This window comes from Cinclus cinclus, chromosome 8, assembly GCF_963662255.1.
Source record: "Cinclus cinclus chromosome 8, bCinCin1.1, whole genome shotgun sequence".
NCBI lineage: Eukaryota > Metazoa > Chordata > Aves > Passeriformes > Cinclidae > Cinclus > Cinclus cinclus.
Window position 1 is genome coordinate 24,376,080 of NC_085053.1, and position 24,744 is coordinate 24,400,823.

Sequence of the window (24,744 nt, forward strand, 5' to 3'; positions counted from 1 at the left end):
TTAGTTGCATTCTGAATTTTGTCTTTCCGTGAAAGAACCCTCTTGTGAACATAATGCTGATTTTTTGTTCTTCTGTAGTACAAACCAGTTAGTTGGGTGTGCTTTCCCTTTTAATTATACTTTGTTCTCAATACTGATTGGATTTTACCACTTTTGCTGAATGAAAAGCTCCTGTATAAATTTTAAGGTCCCTTTAAAAAAAAAATCTGTTAGAAGCGAAGTCATTTTAGGGTTTTGTTTGTGGGCTCGCTGCTGGGGAGGAAAGGGCATAAAGCAGTGACAATTTTTTTTCCTCTTGCTTGGGAAGTGTAGGGGGGGATTTACATTCTGTATCACAACTAGCAGCTATTCCAAGAAAAATCTTTAAGATGGTTACTTGGATCTGTGTACACTGCCCACCTGGTGGTTATGGAGTGAACTGTTACTTTAAAGAATAGTTTAAACAACAGCCATGTTTGGGGCAGGCTAATCTTGCAAAGAGAGCAGTACATATAACAGGAGTCTACAGTGTGATAAGGGGAAAATTCAGCTCACTGACTAGATGTTTTAATGTGCGAACTCTAGGGAAATAACATATTGACTATTCTGTTGTGCGCAAGAAAATTGAAGAACCCTTTGCAGACAGAGGGCTTGCAAAGGATTCTTTCTGTTTCTCTTAACCAAAATCTGTGGCAAGATGTTTGAAATCAGCAGGACGCTTAATGCTGCTTTGTTAAATAATGAGGTAATATTTTGTCACTTTTTCTGGGCAGCATCTGTTTTTTTCTCCTTTTTCAATATGTTGGTGAAGGATTCAGTTTAATCTTATGCAAGTAAGAGGTTGGTTTTTTTTTTTTAAACATGATTCTTCAATTTATTATTTTTTTTCCTTTTGATGCTTTTGGAGAATTGGGTTGTCTTTTATTTGCGGTTTCAATCGGCTGCTGTTGCCTAGGACATTATGCCACGTAAGGCTTCTAAACTGCACAGAGTAGGTAGTTATTAACGCTGAATTGGCTTCTGGTATAGTCCATCTGGGCTCTGTATGAGAGAGCTTGCTAGCGGCTACTGATGCTAAGATACCCGCAACCTTTGGGATGTATGCGTGGTGGAGAGGGGCTCAGTGATATGAGATCACTTCTTTTAAGGGAAACTGTCATTAATGAGTCAAGAAACTGCTCATTTATGGTAAGGAGAGGGAGGGGGGGGGGGCTGGGAAACAACCCTGTGATTTCATTTTGATATTGGATTAGCTGTTTAAGACAAGTTTCTTTTTGTGGGGATGGAAGATTGCACTAAAAATATGCTTTGCTCAGGGGCTTGCTAGCTGATGCTGGAGAGACTGTATAGAGAATCTGATGCTTTACAAATATCCCCACCGTGATGCGGTGGTCAGTCCCTTTCCCTGAAAGATAAATGGTACTATTGGAAGCACGAGAATAAGGTTGACTTTTTCAACAATAGGATTCTGCCTTTGTCTTTCCAGAGAGAGGCCTCTGAGGATGTTTGAGCATTTGTTTTAGCATTTCTTGGAAAGGCTGCGTGTGTGGGGTGCTTTTTGGGAAAGTGGTCAGTGTGTAGAGTACCTGGATTTATAGACAGATAAGATTAGCTAATTTTTTAGAGGAGCAGCGTGCGATTATTGTTTCAGAAAAATGGCTGAATCTTGATATGCATAACGAATTTATAGTAACAAAGTAGGGTGAAGTTGAAAAGACTTAAAAATAATTTCTGGATGCCTTCTCCGGTGTTATTAACCCTTGAAGAGACCTGAAGTAAAAAAATATGCATTACTAATCTAAGTTTAATATCTGATGTGTGTTTGCACAAGTATCTATGCTAATATACTAGCTGTTGTAGCATTTTGATATCTGTGTGTTCCGTCTAATGGGTACCTAAATTTGAGTTAGGAAATGTATCTTACAGGTTAGTTTAATCTATGCTAGTTTTTACTAAGCTACGAATGTGCTCAGAAAGATGCGTGGTGAGAGAAATCTTCTGCAGCCTTTCACATTGTTCATATTTTAATTGAATTCGGTGTTCATTCCACAAATAGATTGTATGATGCTTGTTAAATGTGATTTTTCTCCTTGCTTGGTGTATAGCTGGATTTTATGAGCTTTACTACATTTCATATGTTTTATTGGTGTGTTTAGTCTCTGTGTGTGTTTGAGCGTGTCTATGGTTTAAAGAAATTTAAAATGTACTGAATGTCAGTCCCTGGCTTAGCAGTACGGAGGGAATATTTACACTTTTTAAAAAATGAAACTCGTAGAACAATGATGATTTGGTTTACACGTTTTGAAAATGGTTTTGGTGGTTTGTAGTCAGATTTTCTTTCTCTAGGAAAGAGCAAAGTGAGCTTATAATGTGGCCCATCCTAGCTTTCTTGGTTTTCAGCTCTTACATTTAAAAACGCTTGCAGTGATACCGAGGATTTTGTTTTTAAAAAAATCATATTTAGTTGTTGAAATGAATCTGTGGACAGTAAAACTAAACCATCCTGTGTGCATTAATAGAGTAATACTCAGTTGCTTTAGTGGAGATAAATGTAAATTTAAGGTTTGTTGTAATTACAAAGTGCCATGCCATGTTATTTTGGACAAAACATGCTTTAGGAAAATACTTCTCAAGTAAAGAGAAAGCAGTGAATGCTTCCTAACTTGTGAGAATTCTTTAAAAACTTGCCGTGGTCAGAAGGGGGTAAAATATTGCTGTTTGGAAGTGAAGTTTTGTTAGTTTGTCAGTGGCAGCGAGCGGAGGACTAATGAGTGTGCATTGTTAAGTTAAGCACGTTTCTCTAAAGCTGGAAAATTCTTTTAAATGCCCAAAGTTTGCTGTCGTTTTATTTCCTGTCGAGCTGAAGAATAATGAAGCGAGGTGGCAAAATAATTCTGAAATACTACTGTCGTTCGGGGGCAGAGCCCGATAAAGAGGTGTCTGCTGTGCCTTAGACATTGTCAAGTGGCAGCAACATCAAATCCGCTCCTTTAAAAATACGTATTTTAAAAAACCTCACCGGGTGGAAGGAAGGAGAGATGGGTTGATTATTAAAATCAATAGTACCTGAAAATAAATGCAGCTTTAAATGCACGTCAAAGTGCTTTTGTTGTGCCTTTAAGCCTAGAGGCAGTTCATTAAATATGCATTTCTCCGGAAAGCAACTGTCGAAAAAGATAAGGTGGTTAAAATACGCCGGACCTGGGAGCGGGGCGCGCAGGAGGTAAGGAGATGTAGGCACTGGAGCATGGCCGAGGTACGGCACGGCCGGGCCCGGGGGTGGGAACAGGGGGAAACAAAAAAAAAAAAAAAATTTAAAAAAATGTATATACGGGGCTGCGTGTTTTTTCTTCAGCCGGGCCTTAATTACTAGACACAAGCAGCAGTTCAGAAATCTGGTCTCTGTTGTTGTAGAGGTCACCGCATCATTAACATTGTCAATCTGGCAGCGGCTAATTTCAATAGCACCTGATGTCGCAACGCCTTCCCCCCCCCTCCCCACACACACCACACACACACCCTCCCCCCTCCCGCCCCCCCCCCCCCCTCCCGCCCCCCGCGCGCGCGGCGCGCTCGGCCAATCAGCGCGCGGCGGCGCTGACAGATGGCCCCATAAATGGCGGTAAAGGGGGGACGGCGGCCGCCAGTCGCAGCAGGGCCCGCGCCGCTCCGCGCGCTCCGCTCCGCGCGTCCCGCCCCGCGCCGCTCCGCGCTCCGCCCGCCGCCGGCGCCGCCGCCGCCCTCCCGCCGCAGCACCACACTGAGACAACGAGATAATATACTCGGCTCTTATTATTTATTATTATTATTATTATTATTACTGCTGCCGCTTTTATTATTATTATTATCGATAATAATTTCTCGCTGCACAAACGTCTAGCAGTGTGCTTTGTGGATCTTCCAAAAAAAAAAAGAGAAAAATAATAATAATAAAATAATTCCCTGAAACCTTAGCAAAACCGTTAGAAGAGTTGAAGCCTTTCAAGACACCCAATATTTGCCATTAAGAATGGTTATGGTAGGTATTAGTAGATTTAAAATCTGATCGTAGCGGGTTTATATAGAGGTAGATATAGAAGCTAACATACAGATTTTCCCCGAATCTGCATCATTCTCAGTCTGTGTTTTCCCATGAATTTAGTTTTCTGCTACTGATCTGTTTGTACATGATCTCTCCCTTTCCCCCCCTCCCTTTCTTTCCCCCTCTCTCTCTCGCTCTCTCTTTCATATTTAATGTCTGCGTATCCTTTAATAAAGGATGTACTTTGTCATTTTAAGGTAATTGCGATTTCTCTCAGAATAAAGAGAAAAGCTCATTTCTAATGCAAGGCTGGTATGTGGCTAACTGAAATGTAAAAGGAAGAAGAGGCTTTTTTTTTTAAGGGTGGGGGAGAGTTAATTTCCACATTGACATTTTGGAGATACAAATGCAGAGCAAAATTGGGGGGGGGGTGGTGTTTAAAAAAAAAAAAGCCTCGAGATTGGTAATTTTCTTTTTGGTGGACTGCGCAATAGGTATGGTAATTTTAAAAGAGGGTGATTTATATGAGCTTCAGTAAATGCTGCATATTGTATTTCAAAGAGTTTCCTGTCGTGACCTCATAAAAAGAGGAGGAGGCTTGTATGTGTTGCAGTGCCTAGTATATGTCGATTTTGTTGCATCGTTGGGCAGCAGCGCTGTAAGAAGGAATGTCAGCTTTTACATAACGCTCTTTTTGCTTTTGACTCTGTGAGGGGCTGTAAGGGTCCATCTTTGTGATCACAGATGGAGTGGAATGGCTTGAAAATGGTAAGTGAACGGGGAGAGCCTGCTCGTGGGGTTTTGTCTCGTTTCTCGCGTACCTCGCGAATTTCTTTTGTTCAGGGTGGCGGACCGTGAATCATAAAATAAAATTAGAGAGCCTTGTTTATTTTTATTTTTTTTCCGGTGGGATATGTCTGCCTGTGTGTGTGTGTGCATCTGTATCTGTACATCCATTTACCGTGTGTAGCTGCGATGGCACTCCACAGCGTTTCCATTGAACGTCGCGTTTCAGTTGAGCGCGGATGGTCTCTGCTGACAGTCACGGTGTCATGGTACCGCGTGTGCCTGGCGGAGCGGGCGGCCGATGATGCCTTTTAATCTCCCTTCCTATTACACCAGCCTTAAATACAAACCTAATAATCGCCTCTAAAAAAATCCAGGTATCGCGTTTCCCATGGAGCCGGTGCTGTCGAGGATGGATGGGTGGATGGATGGGTGGATGGATGGATGGAAGCAAGCAAGGGTGTGTGGTTTTTTTTGGGTTTTTTTTTTTTTTTTTGTGTCGGGGTGGGGGCTGGGGGGGGGGGGGTGGGGAAAGCCGTGTTGTTTTGTTCTTTTTTAAATGCCGGGAGAAGTCAAAGCCATTTATGTGAAAAATAGTATTTCTATTTTTAGCCCGTATTCTCCTGGCGGAGGAGCCCGGACGCGCTCATCTCGTCCCCTCTTTTGTGCTTTTCCTTACAGATTGTGCAAAATGGCATGATCAGACACACAACTGCGGGCACCGGGGCTGCGCCGAGCGGGGCGACCCGGGTGGGGGCTGGGGCCGCCCGCACAATACCCGGCCCTCCTGCCAGCCCCGGGATGGGGGCGCCGGGGACCCCCCCCCCCGCCCCATAATTTAACGTTTTGCAGACTTTTGCCGCGGATATTTATTATAACCGGGGAAACAAAGCGACGGTCTTTTCCCATTCTTACAGGATTGTCTTTGTCTAGCTGCTTGTTTTGATGGGTGTAAAACAAATAAGATTAGACTGAGCAGCCGAACTGAAAGCGATAGCTGGGAGGAAAAGCCAATGAAAGGTTGCCGGGGAAACGAGCATAGGGGAAGCTGAGTGGGGGAGCAGGTGGCAATCATGTGGGAATACTGCAAACAGTGTAAAAAAAAAAAAATCAAAAAAAAAGAAAAAGCAGGGGCTACCTCGATTATCTTTGCTCTTCTTTGTGGCAGTCACAACTTTAATTATTCTTTATAAATAGGTGTTAATTACATTTCTGGCTCAGGCTTACAGTGATTTCTAGAAATCTGGTTTTAAGCATCTGTTCTTTCTCCTTTGGAAAAGGGGGTTATCTTTTTTTTTTTTTTCTTCCCCCCCTCCCTGCTGTGAAATTGTACGTGCAAAAAATTGCAAGGAATCCTGTGAGGCAGTATATAAAAAAAATGTAAATTATATTGAATGAAGTTGACAGAGGTATAATAGTGAACTCCCACAGCTGATAGCTTCTGCAAATCATTTCTTAGAATTTTCCAGCAAATGTCCCTATGAGAACAGTAGGTAGAATGAATTTACCCTAAGCAGTGATTTTGTGTTAAGTGATATTGGTATTTTTACAAAATCAGATGGTTATATGGCAGAATAATCAGTTCAGGGGAGTTCACCGTATTTTAGGGTTTAGGCACTGGGAGGAATTTACAAAAATACTGAAATTATTATTCTCTTCATCTCCGGCCCCACCTTTAGCCACAGTTTATTCTGTATCTACTGGAGCAATATCCACTTCCAGTGTCGGGCTCCTTGTGGCAACTCTACTTTTTAAACCACAGCTGAATATTTTGTTAATTGTGATGGTCTCTTAATTGTAGTGGCAAACAATAATGGGAAATAGCTGGTGGTGCTAGAAGTGTTAAAAAAGCATAGTAGACTAGTAAGTGATAGACGGTAGCGTAAAAGATATAAAAAATGTGGTTGCCCAGAAAATGTTCATCTATCACACATCAGGAGGCATAAGAAGCAAAGCAAGAATATAGAACACGCCTTTCTTTCTGTCTTTGGATTTGCAGATATTTTTACTTTATTCCTTTCTCTGGTGCAGGGTTACTTTGAATGCAAATTCAAGCAGGAATGGTAGTGCTTAGTTGACATAGGAATAAAAAAAATTAAATACCCCCTTTAATTTGCTTTAAGTATTGCTTCTGCTGCAGTCCTTTTTGTGAAAAAGTGATTGAATGGCCCTCTGAAAACTGCACTGCTTTACAATGTAGAGGGGGAGAAGAAAATCTTGAGGGGGTGTGCGCGTGTGTAAAATTCCGTATTTTACAGCCTGTGTATGTGCGGAGATGCATTCTGACATGCATTGTAGTTGTACGTGAGAGTAAAATAATTTTTCTTCTGTCCAAAACAGAGAATACTGTGTTCTAAATCTGTTAACTTAGTCATGACAATAAATAAGGATGCTTTTTATTATACACAGCTGCATTGTTTGTTTTAAGAGTCATCAGCTAGTAGTTACATTTTCATTTTCTGTTCAATTTCGTGTTTCTACAGAGGTTTAAAAATAATGTAATCCTTGTTTTATGGTGCACGTGTTCCTGCCCTGGTTTTCCTCTTTTCTTTGTTTTAAGATTATATTAATGAATACAGCCTGCATGTACATAGTGATATTTTCTTTCTACATGAAAAAGATTGTATTGTAAATCTTCCTATAGAAAAATAGCTCTAAGTTAGCAAAATAGAATTAAGATTGCTAGTAATCCTAAAAGATGAAAATGTAAAACCTCTTTCTGTTAAGACAAAAAGATACAGAAGATGTAGTTGTCCTTAGACGTGGCATTTTCCTTTTTAAAAAACTGTTGTCTTAGTGTACTAGTCAGAAAGGAGGCAATCTTACAATTGGATATTGATGCAATGTGAATACCAGCCATCAGTTTAAAATCCTGTCCCCGTGTATTCTGCTAATCAAGATCCGTTGTTAGATACAGGGGTGCCTCTCCATATCTGGACTGGCTTGGTTGCCTCCTTTGCTTTCTTCCTCTTTATTAATTTTTACCTTTTTGAGCTCCCTCAAAGTGAGCCCAAGCTGTTGTGACAAAGGATGGTTACAATGATCTGGAAGGGGTATACTTAAAAATCCCATTTGAATGCGTTTGAAATAGTCTTCATCGTCTTTATTTGGTCCTGTTAAATATTGTGACTCTTTTGAAAGAAATCTGGTTGCATTAATCTTACATATATTTAATGGATTAATTTTTAAAAAATATCTAAGTTACAGGGGATTTTTTTCCCCTCAACCTTCCTACTTGGTATGCTGGGAGTGTACTAATTAAATGCAGGTTATTTTCTGTGAGTAATTGTCATACTGGTGGTACATAACCTACAGCCACTCTACACCCTGAGGTTTTTCAAAAGAAATAAGGTATGATTGCATCCCATATTCTGGCAGGGGAATTTGGTATCTTCTTTGGGAACTTGGACTTTGAAAATAATTTCAGCAAACAGCCCAGGCAAGAAACGGACAGTGGCAGAGAGATGGTGAGAGAGATGCAGATAACTTGACAAATCCACTTGTCCGTTTTGGCAATCTGTGTCCTCTGGACACCTCATTTAAATGCCTGGACACATCAAAATGTACATTTGTTTGTCTGTGGGACAGCTAACTGGATACACTCTGATGCACTGGCAAATACTGCAATGCAGTATTTTTTCAATGTCATTGGGGTTTTGGGGGAGAAGTGGGCACAAACAGTTTTGTTGCAAGTGAGGTGATGTTAAAAAGCATAGTACCTCTGTAAAGGATAGGCCAGATTTTGTAAAATTTGCTAATCTGTGATGGAAAGTCACCCCTCCCCCTTGTACTCCTCTCCTCTTGCTCTTTTCCTTTCTGTGTAGGGTGGAGAGATGGGTACGCATGTATTTTTGTGTGTTTGTGCATGTGTATCTTCTTATTTGAATGGACCTTGAGGAGAATGCTGGGGTTTGGATGAAGAAGGAAAGGGCTTTTGTGTAGTGTAACACTTCCTAGTTGTTTCTGTAAATGTCCAGTTATCAGCAGTGTAGGTCTTGGAGCAACTTTGAAAGAAGGCACATTTTTAATTTTCTAAGGAACTTTGTGGAGAGGAGGGCAGTGTTGCAGTTCAACAAGTACTAGAGATTTAATCCTAATAAAACATGCTTCAGGGGTACCTGTACCTTGCCTTAGTGTACTTTTAACCATTTGAGATAATGTGAAGGGAAGATGTTGGAGAAACAGATACTTAGAGAATGGTTGCTTGCTTTTTCCCCTCTAATAATCAGTCTTTACTATTTTAAAAATTGGAATATTTTAAGTGCGGGGGGCTTGTGTAAGTCACTAGCTTTACAACAAGAAGAAGAAAGGGGGGAGAAAAGGTCTCAATGTGTCAGAGGCAGTGATTGTATAAAATTAGCCATCTAGAAAAGGCAGGAAAAGGCTTGGAGGAAGAAGGAGAAGGCACTAATATGTGAAACAGCACTGTGCTAGTCGGGGAGATAATGAGTGATAAATTTGAACTGGTGCAGTGGTGTGATGCCCATTAATTTCTCAGAACCTTGACTTTGCAGGTTTGTTACTCTGTTGTTCACACCTTTAATTATAACTAGTTTTGGATGATAGCTTGGGGCACTGAAGATGAGACCTTTTGTTTGTTGTTTACTCATTTAAATATTCAGAGTTTGCAATTGCATTGGAACATCAGTGTTAATCTCAGATGAGATTATTATAATACAGTTAATTCTTGGAACTGCCTCACATTGTCTTATTTGTAGCATTTATATCGCTTGCATGAATTCATTAAGAATTAGCTCAACAATGTTAGGTTGAGCTTTATTTTCTGTAGTGAAAATCTGTGTTCCCTAATGATGCATTGTTGCTTCTTTAGAGCCCCAAAAGTAGGGAGGAAGCGGAGAGCCCATCTTATTTATTGTTCTACCCTTGTCAGTGTCTTTCTTCTGTGAGGACTTTCACCTCAATGGCTAAGAAAACCTGTGCAAGTCAGGAAATGCTGAGAACCAGTTAGGAGTTGTTAATTAAATGGGGAGAAAAGACAGCATATTAATAAAAATAATTAATTAAAACAAAGGATAGCTAAACCTTTGTGTGTCCTCTCTGGAAATGAGATGTAATTGCACAGTCAGATGCAAACCTGGCTGTGACAATATTTAGAGGCATGATGTATATAAAATGCTGTAGTATGCCTTCGTTGCTAAGGCACGCGCAATTGCGTCAGCAATGCTGTTGTGATGGGAAATTATTTGTCCTTGAATTCTGAGGGAAAAATAAGCTTTCATTAATTCTGTTCTTTTAAAATTAAACTTCTCTAATTACTATAGCATTCCATACACGTTGCTGCTGGTAGTTTTCCCAGTCTGGAGCCGTGTGCCAGGATTTTTTTGGAGTCAGGGCGGTGGCATTTGGTGGCTTCGGAGCATTCGGAACCCTTGGAGGTGACGGCGGCGCGATAATGTGTGTTCATTTCAAAGCACACGCCGGTGACTATGGGAGGTGGCTCCTGCTCGCGGTGCTTCGAGAAGGTTCCATGCGTAATGCGTCCGTGCCCACGTAAGTGATGTTGGCGTTGGCAGGGGGCAGCAATGCCACTGGAGCCTCTCCAGTAGCGCGAGTCCTTCAGATCCAGCGGCTCCGCCGCGCGCCCGGCGCCGCTCACCGAGCTGCGGACGGAAACCCAAACCGCTTCCTGAGGGACGCTAGGTGAGGTGGTCTCACCTGATCTCCATGTAGAGGCCCCCAAAGGTTGCTGCTGGAGCAGGTAACTGTGCCCTGGTCCTACCTGTTGGCCTGTAATTGCATGCACTTCCCTTTAGAGAGGCTGAGTGGTTTCCTGAGCACTCCCAAGTATTTTCTCCCAGGTTGAGTGCTGTTGAAAAGCCTTTGTGGGGACACGACGAATGAAGGATGCGTGTCCTTCTTGCTTTTCTTCCTTTTAAGAGTCTCTCATGGTTGCATTCTGGAAAACTAGCTAAGACAGCAGTTTACTCATAATTTATAATTAAAGGTAGAACTGCCTCGTCCTGTAAGGCTAAGTCTAATTGCCCAGCAAGGATATGGAGTTTCAGATCCTGACTCTGCTCCTGCTGGCCAGCACAGTTTGCCAGAAGTCCATGTTTCCCTACTGCTCTTAACAGCAAAACTGGTATTTGTGAGTTTGAGAATTGATACTAGTAGACTGAACTTCATTGGGAGGTTTGACATTGGGGATTTTTTTGTTTAATACAGGGATTAATTAAGACTCCTGGTGTCTATGAAGTGTTTGGAGTGTGTGGAAGTCAACCTGGTTCTAGTAGTTCTGGTTAGAGAATGTCATAGAAACCTACATGGGCAAAATACTAACAAACCTTTTTTAATGGGTTGAATGCTAATCTGGAGGGGAGGCCGGGCTGTTCTTCAGTCCCCTTCAGCTGATATCTAGACGCCCATAGTCAGCAGCAGTTTAATGTTAGATAATGTGAAATTCATGACTCAACGGCATGAAATAACCTATATTTAAGTCACTACACTGTGGTGGAGTGTTAAAGCATTCTGCTTTAGGGATCAGAGCTGTTTTGGGGTATTTGGCTTTTCTGCCTGCTTAAAGGGTTTATAAATGTGACTGTTAATTGCAGTAATTGTATTAATCTTCTGTTGGTCCTTCTTGATCTTTGAATGGTGGTCAGTGACTTTTTGCTTTACTATGTGCAGAAGATCTTGTGGGCAAAGATGCTATTTCTGTAAAGCAGAAGGCACAGTCACGACTCCATAGAAGTAATAATGTATGTAAATAAATGCTTCTTAAATAAAAATAGTTCTAATATATCTTTGTTCCAAATGAAGTTACTGGCAGTAGATGAGTAGGGGGAAGTTGATTTTTAGCTGAAAGCATGAATGCTGCAAATTCTTCCTAATATGCCTGTGCCAGCTATGCTGTGACAATGTTGCTGTCGATTCTCTTCCTGTGAGAGCAGCTGTTCAGGGAATTAAACTCTTTGCTTGATGCAGAGGGTCCTGAAAAATTCACTGTGCTGCTACAGTGGTGGCTGTGGCCATTTTTAGTGTGGCCGATGATAGGAACTAACTCCATGATCCAGCACAGTAGCATATTGTTCTTTAGACTAACTGGGCCAGGACAAAATTATCATTCTGTATTTCGTGTGCTCTGTGTGAGATTCCGGAGAGCACTTCAGAATTTGACATTGTGTTTGATAATTTATAGAGCACAGTTTATATTTAACTGTAGACACACTAATCCAGGGAAGAAGAGTAGTATATTTTTAGAATCCTTTTTTTTTATTGTCTGTGCTTGTCATCACCCAACTACTGAAAGAAGTGCTCGCAAATGTAAATGCACAGATAGAAATTGAGTTTAATTCCCATCGTTAGTCTCTAAGTGCAAAAGTGGATATTATTTGTGTGATGTTCTTTTTGGTGATCAAGGAGCTTTGCAGCCGTACGTAGCCGATGCAACTGCTGGAGGAGCCACGTTCTCTTCCAGCATTTCAGCACCAGGCAGGACCAGGGCAGCTGGGCTGAGTGCTTCCATGGCCAGGGTGCTTAGGTGATGCAGTAGTTTTAATGACAGCATGGCTTTTGTCACCAACTTGTTTGAGGTGAAATGGATGGAAGTAGATCCAGCTCCAGGTTTAAAGCGCCTGCCTGTGGCTGCTGTGTGTTGTAAGGAAAGCATAGCAAATAGAGGACAATAAATTAGTTGGTTTGACTTTTTTAATACTCAAGCAGTAGTTCATATGTGTTTAGGCTTTTAGACATTCTCCCTGTTGGTCTCTAATAATGGCTGATGTATTTCCAGTTGCCTTTTGACATCTAAGTGAAATGTCCTTAGTGGGGCTTGGAGTCAGGACAGCAGGGGTGGTCTGGGTTCCTCCCTGTCCCCAGGCAGCTGCACCTGAGCAGGGACTGAGCTTGGCAGGGCTCCTATTGGGTGCTTGAGCAGAATTGTGTTTTAACCAGGACATTTTTATCCATGCGATATGCTTACCTGTTTAAGAAGAGTTTTGGTATGTTTTTAATTTCTTGTTGTTCAGGGTATGTTTGTTAATTTACACTTATTAAGGAAGGTGTTTGGTTTGACCCATGGCATGCTTCTTTTATATAGTACAGAGAATAGTAGTTTGTCTAGGATAAAGCATAAGACTATTAGCCTGACCTGTGACAGATACATACTTCATGTTTTGTCCTTTATTGATGAATAATGTATTCCTAATCTATAATAATGTGACCTTAGCATAGATGCTTTCATGCATGAGATTGAGTTTAAGCATTACTGAGATATTTATCCCATGCAGTACTTTAAAACTTACACTCATTTAAGCTATTTTGTAGGTAGTTATCTTGAGAGACCATCAGAGTAAACAGCTGCCTCTGTTTACTCAGAGGCGATTTCTGATTATTTTGCTCCCAGAATCTTCTCAAGTTTACAATTTGTATTATCTGCTCACTATCTTTAGATGGTGATGGCATATTATTTTCAGTAATTCATTGTAACTTTGTCTACCATGGGTATGCTACAGAAGTAAGAATGCTTGTATTTTATGAGAAGGTTATTTCCATAAGCAATATTAGTGTGGTACTGAGCTGCAGACTAACAGGTGAATTGCAGAAAAGATGTAATTTTTTTTTATTACTAATCTGGTTAAGTTTTAAGAGAAACACTGATAGCTTGCAGCAGGCAAACATTTTTAATGATGGAGATAGGACTTAGCTGAACATCATAGTTTCTATTTTGGGGTCTGTCTCACTTAGACCTGCAAGCTGCAGTATCCATAGAGATGCTGTTGCCAGCAGTTGAGATGTACACATGTTGATTAGTGTTTCCTAATTGCATTTAGCAGTGTGTCTTCATTAAGGTCCTGTTGAGGACAGAGCCTTAAAACCTCTGAACTGGGGCGTGTGTTTTGTTAAGCCATCCATTCCTGCCTAATATAAGCCTGTCTTTGCATGAAAAATATACAGGCAGCATTTGCTGAGAAGTTTATGGCTTAGGAGCTGAAATCCTACTGCAGTGAACTTTAATGAATATTAAATTGCCTAAGGGCTTCTAAAAATTGTAGCTTTTTGTTTCTAGAACTTCAGTAGAAATAACAGCAGTGGGGGGTTGGATGTTCCTAGGCTTCACGGAGAGCCCGCGCTGTCCTTGCTTTGCTTTGCCTTCTGGTAAGTAGATGTTTTTAGGTTTCAGTATGGCTCGTATCACAGGTTTCGCTGTCTAAACTCCGGGGTTGCAAATGATTCTAGATTATTTTCTTAAAAGGAGAAAAAAAAACCACCCATAAAGTGGAATTGTGACAGGTCTACAGCAGCTGAAGACTTGCAGCTGTCTGCTTCTTACATGAACATGTACATCCCCGTGGGAATCTGTGCGTCAGTACACAGTGCTACATACATATTCCCAAGTCAGTAATAGAATCAGTTACAGATTAGCAATATATAACTCAGTGATAGTCAGTAAACCAAACAAGTAAGCAGTGATTAGGAAACAAAATTGAGCTAAAAAATGAAATTCGGAAAGTAACCAGAAATATAAAAAGACTCTCAATTTCCTTTGCTTTCATTTCAGTGTATTTTTAGGCTGCATGTGCTTTGGACTGAGAATCTTTCTTAAATGTTGATCTCTAGCAGGCTCTTATTGCCTAATATGCAGGCTTTTGAGAGACCCTCTTCAGTCTTTCTGAGTTTTCCTCATGTACTTGATGTTTTTGTGGTATATCTGTTTTTTTATCACCCTGTTAACACAGATTTCAAGCATGGTTTCTGTTAGTCACAGTCTCTTTTTGCAAGAGGGACAATGCAGTTGCTGGCGACCTCTTGCTTTTGTGGTATCTAATAAACTGCAGCCCATGGACAAAGAGGATGGTTTCATCAAATTTTGGCTTGAAGTGTCAATCAGAAAGATCTTTTTGAGATTTTTTTTTGGACTCCTTTAGCCTTTGTAAGCATCTTGAGAGAACAAGTAGTAGCCTCAGTGAAAAGACAGGGGAGAATAAGAAGCAGTCTGGAAAGACGAAATTACTAAAATAAAGCCCTTGTGAAATTTTAGGCACAGGATTGCCTGATATGAATTTGGCAGAAGTGTGATTGAAGAAGTAGATGTTGCTTCAGAACCGAAAGCCTGACTGTGTTGTCTTTATTTCAGTTCAAAAATAGTGCAGACCTTTGAACAGAGGCAGCAGGTGATCCCCAGAGACACAGGTGGGCAGGAGCCATTGGTGGCAGTGTCCCAGGACAGGAGGAGGACACATCCCTGCCACCAGCCTCTGTTGGGATCCAAGTGGTTGTAAGGGTTTTTAACCTGTGCTGGTTGGGTAACGCATCTGTTTTCCTCTCCTGGTGTTTTTGGTGATGCTTTCTCCAAATCTGCGTTCGGGAGTGGTGTTTGAATGCTGTGAAATCAAGGCTGTGTTTTCCCATTTCTTCATGTATGAATTGTGTTTAACAGTAGAAATTATCACAAATTCTGGTACAACCATTCTAAATCAAGATAACTGTCTGGCTTTCCAAAAGTCAGTTTGCCTTAATGAAAAGGACAACCATGATCCAGGGAAAGAAGGAAACTTCTGTGCCCATCAGCTGTTACACCACTTTCTTCCTTACCATTTCCCAAGTGCCGTTGCTGTGGAAAGATATTGGGAGAACAGTGAAGGATAGAGCCAAACACCTCTGAGGTTTCCAGCAGCCATAGTTTCTTGATAATCTTTGCAAGAGGCAAAGAAAACATTGCAAATAGTTGAAGGTGTAGACCTCAGTGGCAGTTGATGAAGAATCTCATGTGTTGAGTTGAGGTACACAACACAGAACTCCAACTGTTCTGCTTCTGGACGAACATTGTTGTCCTTACAAATGTGCCATGCTTCCCAGAAACTGCTGTGCATGGAGTGCCTGTCTGTACCTGCTCCCCAGTCCTGTGTGTTTCCTGTGAGCTTTGCAGACTGCTGAGCTGTATGAATGATAATTGTAGTTCTCCTCCTCCAATTTCTTACCCCAGAGTACCTTCAGGAAGAGTAAGAGATTATGCAAAGTGTGCGATATGGTGCCTTTGTTCCTATCTTTAGTGTAGTTATTGGATGTGTAGTTCCAAGAGTGTTTTCCCCTACTACACAACTAGCAGCTATTGATGTTGAAATAGTTGAGAATTATTTTGGTGTCTGCTTCCCCCCCCAGCTCATTCCCTTTTGTCTTTAAAATCAAATGCAAAACTGTCGAGTCCATACTTGATGGGAACAGAACACATTTATCTGAAACCCTCAAAAAAACCTGCAGTTTGGGGCATCATTATTATACTGGTTTTCTTTTTTGATGAGGTTTTTAGGAGTTGTATCTCTATCAGTGGGCCAGGCTTGAGAGTAAGGTGGTGTGTTATGGGGCTGTCACAGCTTTCTGTGTAACTTCAGCAGCTTACCTAGGTGCTTTCATCTGGTTTGACTTATTTTTTATTCACAGAAGTGAAATAAAAAAACAGGTTTTGCCTTTCTGCTTTTTGTCACTCTGTTGGAAGAGCAGCAGTCCCTGCCTTACTGCCCATTTGTACGGCACAACTTGGTGCTGTCATGGTTTATGTCCTTCAGGCACTGCTGTGATAACAAGTAATATTTGCCACTAAACTCTGCATTCACTTCACTGCAGATTGGGGACAAAATATTTTGGTTTAACATATTTATGCAAGCCTATAATGGACTGGTTCAGGATAAATTTAGCTATTAAGGAAAATTATTTTTTCCTCTATTTGAACCGAAGCATCTTAAAATTAATGCATTTGTTGTCTTCTCCATTTGGATTATTTATGTGCTCTGTACAATTATTGTGGCAACCATAAGTGTGAATTTCCTGAAAGTTTCAATGCCATTTCAACCTGAGTGCAGCACACTCTGAAAGCAAGACTGCTGTATCTGTGCCATGAGAGCCAGAGACTGCTAGTTTTCTGAGCTGAGACTTTCAGCTATATCTATATTTAAAATATTAAATATGACTTTTACTCCCAGGAAGGTAAAGATGTAGCACATAGAAGTGCCTATGAGTGGGGAACATGTCAAAATATTCAGAGGGTTAGATAATGATTTGTTTCTGGGGTATTGGATTTGCCTCCAGGCAGATAGACTAAAAAGCTTCATTTTCCTCCCTTAATTCATGTTCATGATGTATTTATTAGGTAAATAATAGCAAAGTCTAGTTGTGCAATACATAAGCTTTAATAAAAATGTAATTGACAGTGAAATTTGACAGTTGATACAGTTAAGAGAATATTGGAGCTGCACAGAGAGTGTTGTCTGCCACTCCTGAGGTCACTTTAGGAAGAAGCCCACGTGTGGTTCAGGTGCACCTGCTTCTTGCTCTGGCTGCAATTGTGATTTTTGAAGCAAGGAAGACTTAAAATCACTTTGTTCTTTTCTTTTAATGCTCCCATGGGAAGGTGGCACAATGTGTCCTGAACATTTTGTGATCCAGTGCCTCATTCTGCAAAAACATGCTAAATCCCCATGGAGCGAGTAGCAATGGGTACATTTTAACCTGGGATGGGTTTCCTGGGCTGGAACAGGGCTAAAGGACCTGGATGTGTTTGTGTGTTTTGCCCCATGCCCGTGGACCAACCTCCTGCCTTTGGCATGGCTATTCATGGCTCAGCAGATGGCCAGGCTGTGGATGGATTGGTCAGGCAGCTCCTGTAAATGAGGTTTTTCTCACCTGCACAAGAGTTCTAGGGGAACAGAGACTTGTACTGTGCTGCCTTCCATTCAAAAGAGCAAATATGCAGGGAGTTAAAGCCTATTTCTCAGTGTATGAGGGAAACCTTTGTGAATCTACTTTTTTTTTTCTTCGAGAGGTTTTGTTTGTTTCTTCTTTTGTCATCGTTTTTCACGAGATGGCTGTGGGACCTCTGCCATGGCACCATTTGTTTTCACTTGTAAAAGCAAACAACTTGCAATGCTAATTAAAGAGCTTTTTTAGATAAAGTAAGAGCTTTGCATTATTTATCTAAACTCTTTTTTTATGGGAGAATGTTCTGAGTTTGTTCATTAATGAACACTTAGAAATAATACAAAATTAGACTTCATGAATTCTTCATGAGATGTAATTTGCCATGATCATTTTTCTTGGCATTTAGGTGCTGTGAACAGTTCATTATTCATAGCTAACTTTTTTGACTTCTGAGTCCTCAAAATGGATGTGTACGCATGAATTTTGAGGTTTAGAATTTTCAGATTTTGGTTTTAGGAAAAGATTGTTTGAGGTATGTTAAAACCACTTCTCTTTAATGCCTATAAATAACACTTATTCTTAAGACTCTTAATTGTGACTTTTTTTTATACATAAGAAATCAATTCCTGTTTATTGTGGAATATGGTCAGTGGAGTATATGTAATTCAGATAGCAAGAATGGGTGCTGATTATTTGCTGAGTGCAAGCTCCTTTCAGTGTACATTTGCGGCAGCCTCAGTTCCACATGCAAACCTTTTAGACTGCTGAGAAGAAATTTTGTAAATACAAAAAAAATTGTATATTTACATTTATCGAGCCATTGGCTGTTGCTTATGCATGCAATAGGGAGATAAGGCTGTCTTAGTCTGTGGGTAGTTTTCCAAATGATTCATTAACTGTGCTTTGTAATGGTAGATGGATGTCACACATTTACTGTAATAAGTGAAGATTAGTGTCAGTTATTCCAGCTTGTAATAGTTTGTAATTGTAATAGCTGTGTTTATACATACAGGTATTTTTTTGCATTATTGTTGGAGCTAATATTTTAGGAGGAATAAATTGAAAATAATTGAATTAATTGAAAAAACAATGAAGATGTGATAGAAGTATTTCTGAAACGTTAGTAATGTAGGAGTTGCTCTAATGGGTATTTGTGGCAGATACTCTGTGGGAGTGGTTTATACCAAGCCTTTTGGTAAGCAGTGTTTTGCAAAACACTGGCAAAAGCTTATGTTGTCTTCCCCAAAGCATTTATTTGTGAAATCTGTCAAACTAAAATACCTCATACTTTGCTGATATATTACCATAGTGAGAAAAGTAGTACACCAGAAAATTTTTAAAAGCAGCAGTCTGATGAAATACATGCACAATTTGAAACATGTAACTTACCAAATCAACATTGAAATTCTGCTGGCAGATAGTATTTGTCAGTGTTAGACTATACAGATTATTGGTGGCTAAATGGTCAAATATGTATTAGCAATAACTTCAGTTTATTCTTCTTCAAAGATACTATCCTATTTATAGAATATCATATTGCAGTATTGGGAATTTGGCAAGTAATTGCCCCCCAAAAAATAAAATGCCTCTTTATACCAGTAGCATGTGAATGTCATCAGACATGACACTTGCATTGTAATATTTCAGGACCAGTAGTAACTGCCTAAATTGGGTCAGAAAAGGCTGCAAAAAGAGGTGTTGCTCAGAGCACAGATATTGCTAATTTTACTTGCTTATGGAGGTTTAAGAATACCTGCAGGGATAACAGTATATTTTGTTTCTAAAAAATAAACATCGGGGTTAAGTCACTCTCAAATTTTCAACGTTTGTTTTGCCTGTATCCAGATAAGCCCTTGATGAGTTAGGCACACTTAGAGCCTTCTTTGATATTTTGGTAGAATTTAGTTGCAGCCCAATACTTCTCTGTATTTTAAAAAAGTCATTACCAGTAATTAAAGCACAGTAAGTTACCTGTGTGCCCTGGAAACTCGGAGTGTTGATTTTAACAATGTTTATATTGTGACACAGGTACAGAATTAAAAATTTAAATCTTAGTGTTGTGGATAGAGGAAAAAAAAACCAAAACAGTGACATGTTGAAATCTATTTGAATAAATAAAATTCCTCTTATGTAATGTGCTGACTGATGTGGAATCAACAGCTACTTAATATTAAAAACTGTGCTTGACAATAAACATCCCAGTGCATGCACACTGAGCTCTGCCTGGGGTTTGAGCTTCAGGCATGTCAGACACAGCAATGAATGTCTGGGAAGGAGAGCCAGGGCTGACCTTTTTGCTACCATCAATAATGTAAGTCTGTACTCATGGCAGGAGTCAGTGGGCACACCTAAAGTGTTATTCCTTTGTGCCTGTAAGAGCTCTGAGTGCAAGCTCTGCTTTTGCACAGAAATCACTCCGTGAATGGAGAATTAAAATTATGCAGTTAAAAAAATACATCTTAAATACTTTATCAGAAATGCTTTTAATAATTCTTCTACATTTCTATCCATTATCTCTTCTTTTAATATGTATCGAGCAAATGGATTTTCAATAACCTATGACTTGGCAATAATTTGAAGGGCAAATAAGTGCCTTGGTTTTCCTTTCTACCATTAAAAAAAAAAAAATCAGGAAAACCTAATTGGAGTTGAGTAACTAGGAAGAAAACCTGGCACCTGGTGCAAAATTAGTTTATGCCAAGATACTTTGAAGTAGATGAGGAAATGTACTGGTTTAGGAACAGATTTTTACCGAGCAGCTTACTCTTGATGTTCTGAATGTGTTAAATGTCTTGGGTTGAATTCTGTTCCTTTGCTTGGTGGGGAAGGTATGAATGCTGAAAATTGAACTAAACAGCGTTTGCAAAATGCCTAAGTAGGACACCAACCAGTTTGGAATTTTTGTTTTCTTTCACAGATTTTAAAAGATCCAGGGTTATTGTCTACCGCAGGGAACTATAGATAGCTTTTGAGTCTGTTGCTAATAATAGATGATGTACCTTTCTCGGTGTGTTGTGCTGAAGTCCTGCTTCTGGTGAAACTGAAACCAGTGGTGTGGTATTCCTGCCGGCTCCAGAGGGGCAGGATCAGTCCCTAAAACTGCAGCTTTATCTTGTAGGGTTTTATGTTGGGAAGAATAGGGTCCAGTGATGTAAAGGCACACGGGAAGCTGTCGTTAACCATGTCAGCGGCTTCACTCATCCTCTGACTGTGCGTTGGCGTCGGAACCGGGATGTTTTTCTTCCCCCCAGTTCCAGTCGAGTGGATGCGGGTGCAGGCTGTGCAGAGCTGGAGCGTGGCCACCTTGGGGTGCAAACCCCAGCCCTGCAGCAGCTGCTGGCAGAGCTCGGAGCCCGCAGAGGTGCGGAGATCAGAGGATGATCTTCCAGCTGGAATCCCGAGCTAAACAGATTTAGCAGCATCTGAAGCGTTTAAGTAGTACGTGTGAGTAAATAGATGGATGGAATTAGATGGGAGAAGGGAAGGAAGTATGGCCGGCGCTGGGTAGAAGGGGGTATCTTGAAGGAAAACTGTGTGGGGCTGGCACAGCTTGGTCAAGGATGCCAGCAGTGCTTGGTGCCACGTGGCTGGTAAAATTGGCAAGGGGATTCTGGTTTGGATATGCCCAAGTCTTTCAAGGAGTGACTATTTTTGTGCAGTTTATTTTCAAAATGATTCTGCTGTGTGGTTTTAAGGCATTTCTGTTAAGCACAATGTGGCAAGGCTTCTTTTTATTTAAAAGCTGTTAAACCAAGTAGCTATTCCTGGGCTTGATAATAAAAATAATGGTAATTCAAAACTTATTTCCATTGATAAAAATGAGGGTTATTTCCTAAATGAGACATTAACACTGAAGCATTTCAATTAAAAAAAAAAGACATGACCAGAATATAACCTATTTAGACTCTGAGCCACCCTCATGCAGTTAATTTTAGAATAGACACCTTTTTTTTTTTTTGGTGTATGTGTGTCCCCATCCTCCTGAATTACAGGCCTAATTTGTCACAACATGTACCTCCCTGGATTTAAAAAAGAAAGCAAATTAAGTCTTGAGTAATTATAATAATTACAGGGTCGGAAGAATACCAGGTTCAGAGTGTGTGGTGCCTTAGCCCTCTGTTCTCCTGTGTTTGTCACTGTCCCTGGGTGGTGGAATCTCCTAGGGCAGCATTTTGCATCATTGACTCTCTGGTGGAGGTAGGCTGAGCCCGTCCAAGGGATGATCTTCAATTCCAGTGAAGCTGCACATCGCAAACTTCACAGCAGGCAGCAGAAGCCACCATTTGCATTGCTTTAATTCCCCAGATTTGAGACTAAGATGATGCCCTTCCTTTGGCAGCACTGCAGACAGTGAAGTCGGGCTAGAAGCCACAGTAAAGGCAAATTATGTAAAAAAGGCTTGAAGTACCCAGGTACTTTTCTGCTTCATCTGCCTGTGCAGTTTTATGATAACTTTTTCTGCAGATAAACATGCAGGCAGCTTTGCTCACGTGACAGGTGGCATTGGTGACAATGGGGCTACTGTCCTGCAACACACTTTGCTAAGCTGATTCTTATTTGTCATTTTTTGGAAAGGTCTAGTTGAGTGTCTCTGTGAAAACTGGAGTTCTGTGTTTCAATATAGATATGCTTGTTACCATTTCAGGCCTTCACCTGTGCCTGATAAGCCTTTCTTTGATTAAACCTTTTTGATTCTAGTAAATATCTGAAGACCTTTGTATCTGTGAAGATTACAAATCCAGGTCTTGATTATTCAAAGAGGTGTCAGTTCATTAGTGAAAAATATAGGTGGAGAATGTAGGTCATCACTGGAACCAGTAAATGGTATGTCTTGGGACACCAAGTTTATTAATTGAAGGCAGGCTGAGTGATGACACGGTGCAGATTGACTGTGCCTGGTTAATGTTGTTGTCATTGCACTCTGTGATACAGTTATTAAATAGGTAAAATATTTTACCTTTTCATATAGAGCCATACACTTACTTCATCTGATTTAATGGAACTATAATTTTAATTATGATTATTACCTTAAATTATAATTAAATTTATGTGGTTTAAATTTACATTTGTGAAAATGGCTGCGTGATGAAAGCAGAAATCAGCTTTGCATTAACAAAAAAAGGGTTTTTTTTTAACTGCATCTTAGTATATGCTCACAGCCAAAGACTAGCATGACCTACTTTGCAACAATAACAGAGGAATCAAGCCGGGTTTTTTTGTTGAAGTATCTAAATTGGCCATGAATGCTACCTACTCATTCGTTTGTGAGTATCTTTAAAAATAGCTGTTGTATCTATGAAACTTAAGGGTGGTTTTCTTTCCCCCTTTCTCTTATTTTGCTGTAGATAATTAGCACCATGGAGCCTCAGGTGTCGAATGGCCCTACTTCCAATACAACCAATGGACCCTCCAGCAACAGTAGAAACTGCCCTTCCCCCATGCAGACAGGGGCTGCTACAGATGACAGCAAAACCAACCTCATAGTCAACTATTTACCCCAGAACATGACCCAGGAGGAGTTCAGGAGTCTCTTCGGGAGCATTGGTGAAATTGAATCCTGCAAGCTCGTGAGAGACAAAATCACAGGTAAGTGCTTCATGTTGTGGATTTTGCCTGCGTTGGGGTCAGCTTGTATTTGGGGTCAGCAGAACCCTGGTGCTTGTATTGCAAGTGTTAACACAGGGAATGCAGCAGATGCAGTGCTAAACTTCAGGGGCAAGCCTTTAGTCTTCAGTGCTGCACTCTGCATCTAGAACAGCTGAGAAGCCCCTTGTCTCTCAGCCTCTGCAGATCTGGGGGAGAAGTCTGTATGGTGCCAGTCTGCATGTGTGCTACACACTGTGCAGCTTCTTGCAGGAGAGCTTATGGCCTTGCTTTCCTGCTCATTCTCATTTGTATTTAGCATGGCTTGAACCAACTGATGGTTCCTAATTCTGGCTCTGCCATTTGAGCTTCACCAAACCCTTGTCAAATTTCTGCCTACTTAAGAACACTGCAAGGTGAGGTGATTCTGCATGTCCATCACAGCTTATTGACCACGGTGTTCTGGAACAGCAGTGGGCTATAGTTGAGACACACTGCTCTGGACTTCATTCAGACACCTGTAGATAATAGTTAATTAACTTTAGTCCCCAGAAAAACACTTTAGTTTGCGGGGATCCTTTTTTGTATGAAGTAGCATCCATTGGTAGGTGCCTTCAGAATAAAATCCTCCCATGGCAGGTGCTGCCTCAACAAGGAGAGGCATCTGTGCTGTCACTAGAAGGGGTGTGGATGGGTGCAGATGCACCTGGGCTAATCCACATCTTTGCTACTGCAGCCAGGAATCCACTGGTGCACAAGATGGGATGAACAATCAGCTTTTATATCTTGCTTTATAGGTTAGTTTTCTAGGTTGTGTGTCTACTCGCACCGTAGGTGGGAGCAGCTGAAATTTCACTGCTGTTCAGTGCATCACCAGTGCTGTTATGTTTAGCACAGAGAGCAGCAGCCTTGGGAGGGAAAGGGTTCCAGAAAAGGAGTCAGCTCCCCTCTGAGGCTCTCCTGGCAACTTGGGTGCGTGCTCTGTAGGAAGAGGCACCATGGGAAGATGAGGAATGAAAATGCAAATCTTCATACCTGCTTCCATAACATCCTGGCAGCCATTGTACTGGCAGCATTAGGATGATCTGCTTAGTGCTTTTCAACGTGCAATGCTTCTTTTTTATTTACTTACTGACATACAGCAATGCTCTGGTTGAACACGAGGCACATAACAAATGGCAGTAGCTGCAGGGCAGCTTGAGTCTTCACAAGTGTTGTCCAGCAGAGCTTTCTTTTAGCATGTTGGCCATGATGTATCTATTGCAAATCTTCTGATTTAACCACAGCTTCAGGTGCTCTAAAAAGAAGATTGAAAGATGGAATTGACTTTCATTTGCTTGTTTTTCTGCAGACTTTTTTTTTCCTTCTAGTCTGAAAATAATCTGTGAAATTTAACTGCAGCTTAGTTCAGTTATTTCAGGCTGAAGTGAAACCCTAATCTACATGAGTCTAGGGTGACTAGCCTGAATTTTGATCTTGTGTTTCATGAGCTTTTGCTGCTTACTCTATCCCTGAAATTCATTATGATTTTCTTACAATACATTTTCAAGACTTTAGATATTTGGTGTTGTTTTCATAGGGAATGGGTTGTCTTTGGACCGAGAGCCATTACTTCATCAGCTAGGAACAGTGTTCTTTTTGTTTCACTCCATCTCCAGGCTTTTGTCTTTCTGTTTGAAGATGTGGTAAATTTGCTGTATGATCTTCTGACGTATTCTTGG

The 24,744-nt window shown here is 40.7% G+C and overlaps 1 protein-coding gene across 4 annotated transcripts in view; it reads left to right on the forward strand.

The window, feature by feature from the left end:
• Window positions 1-416: 416 nt before the first annotated feature.
• The window catches only part of ELAVL4 (ELAV like RNA binding protein 4), a 61,722-nt gene continuing 37,394 nt past the window's right edge, over window positions 417-24,744 (forward strand). For 2 of the 4 annotated variants that reach the window (XM_062497920.1, XM_062497921.1), the window contains exons 1-2: window positions 417-1,167; window positions 22,786-23,026. In XM_062497920.1, the coding sequence (XP_062353904.1) occupies window positions 1,051-1,167; window positions 22,786-23,026 (358 nt within the window). In that variant the 5' untranslated portion in view covers window positions 417-1,050. Of the gene's footprint in view, window positions 1,168-22,782; window positions 23,027-24,744 lie in introns of those variants that run through there. The other 2 variants (XM_062497922.1, XM_062497923.1) reach the window with 1 other exon arrangement.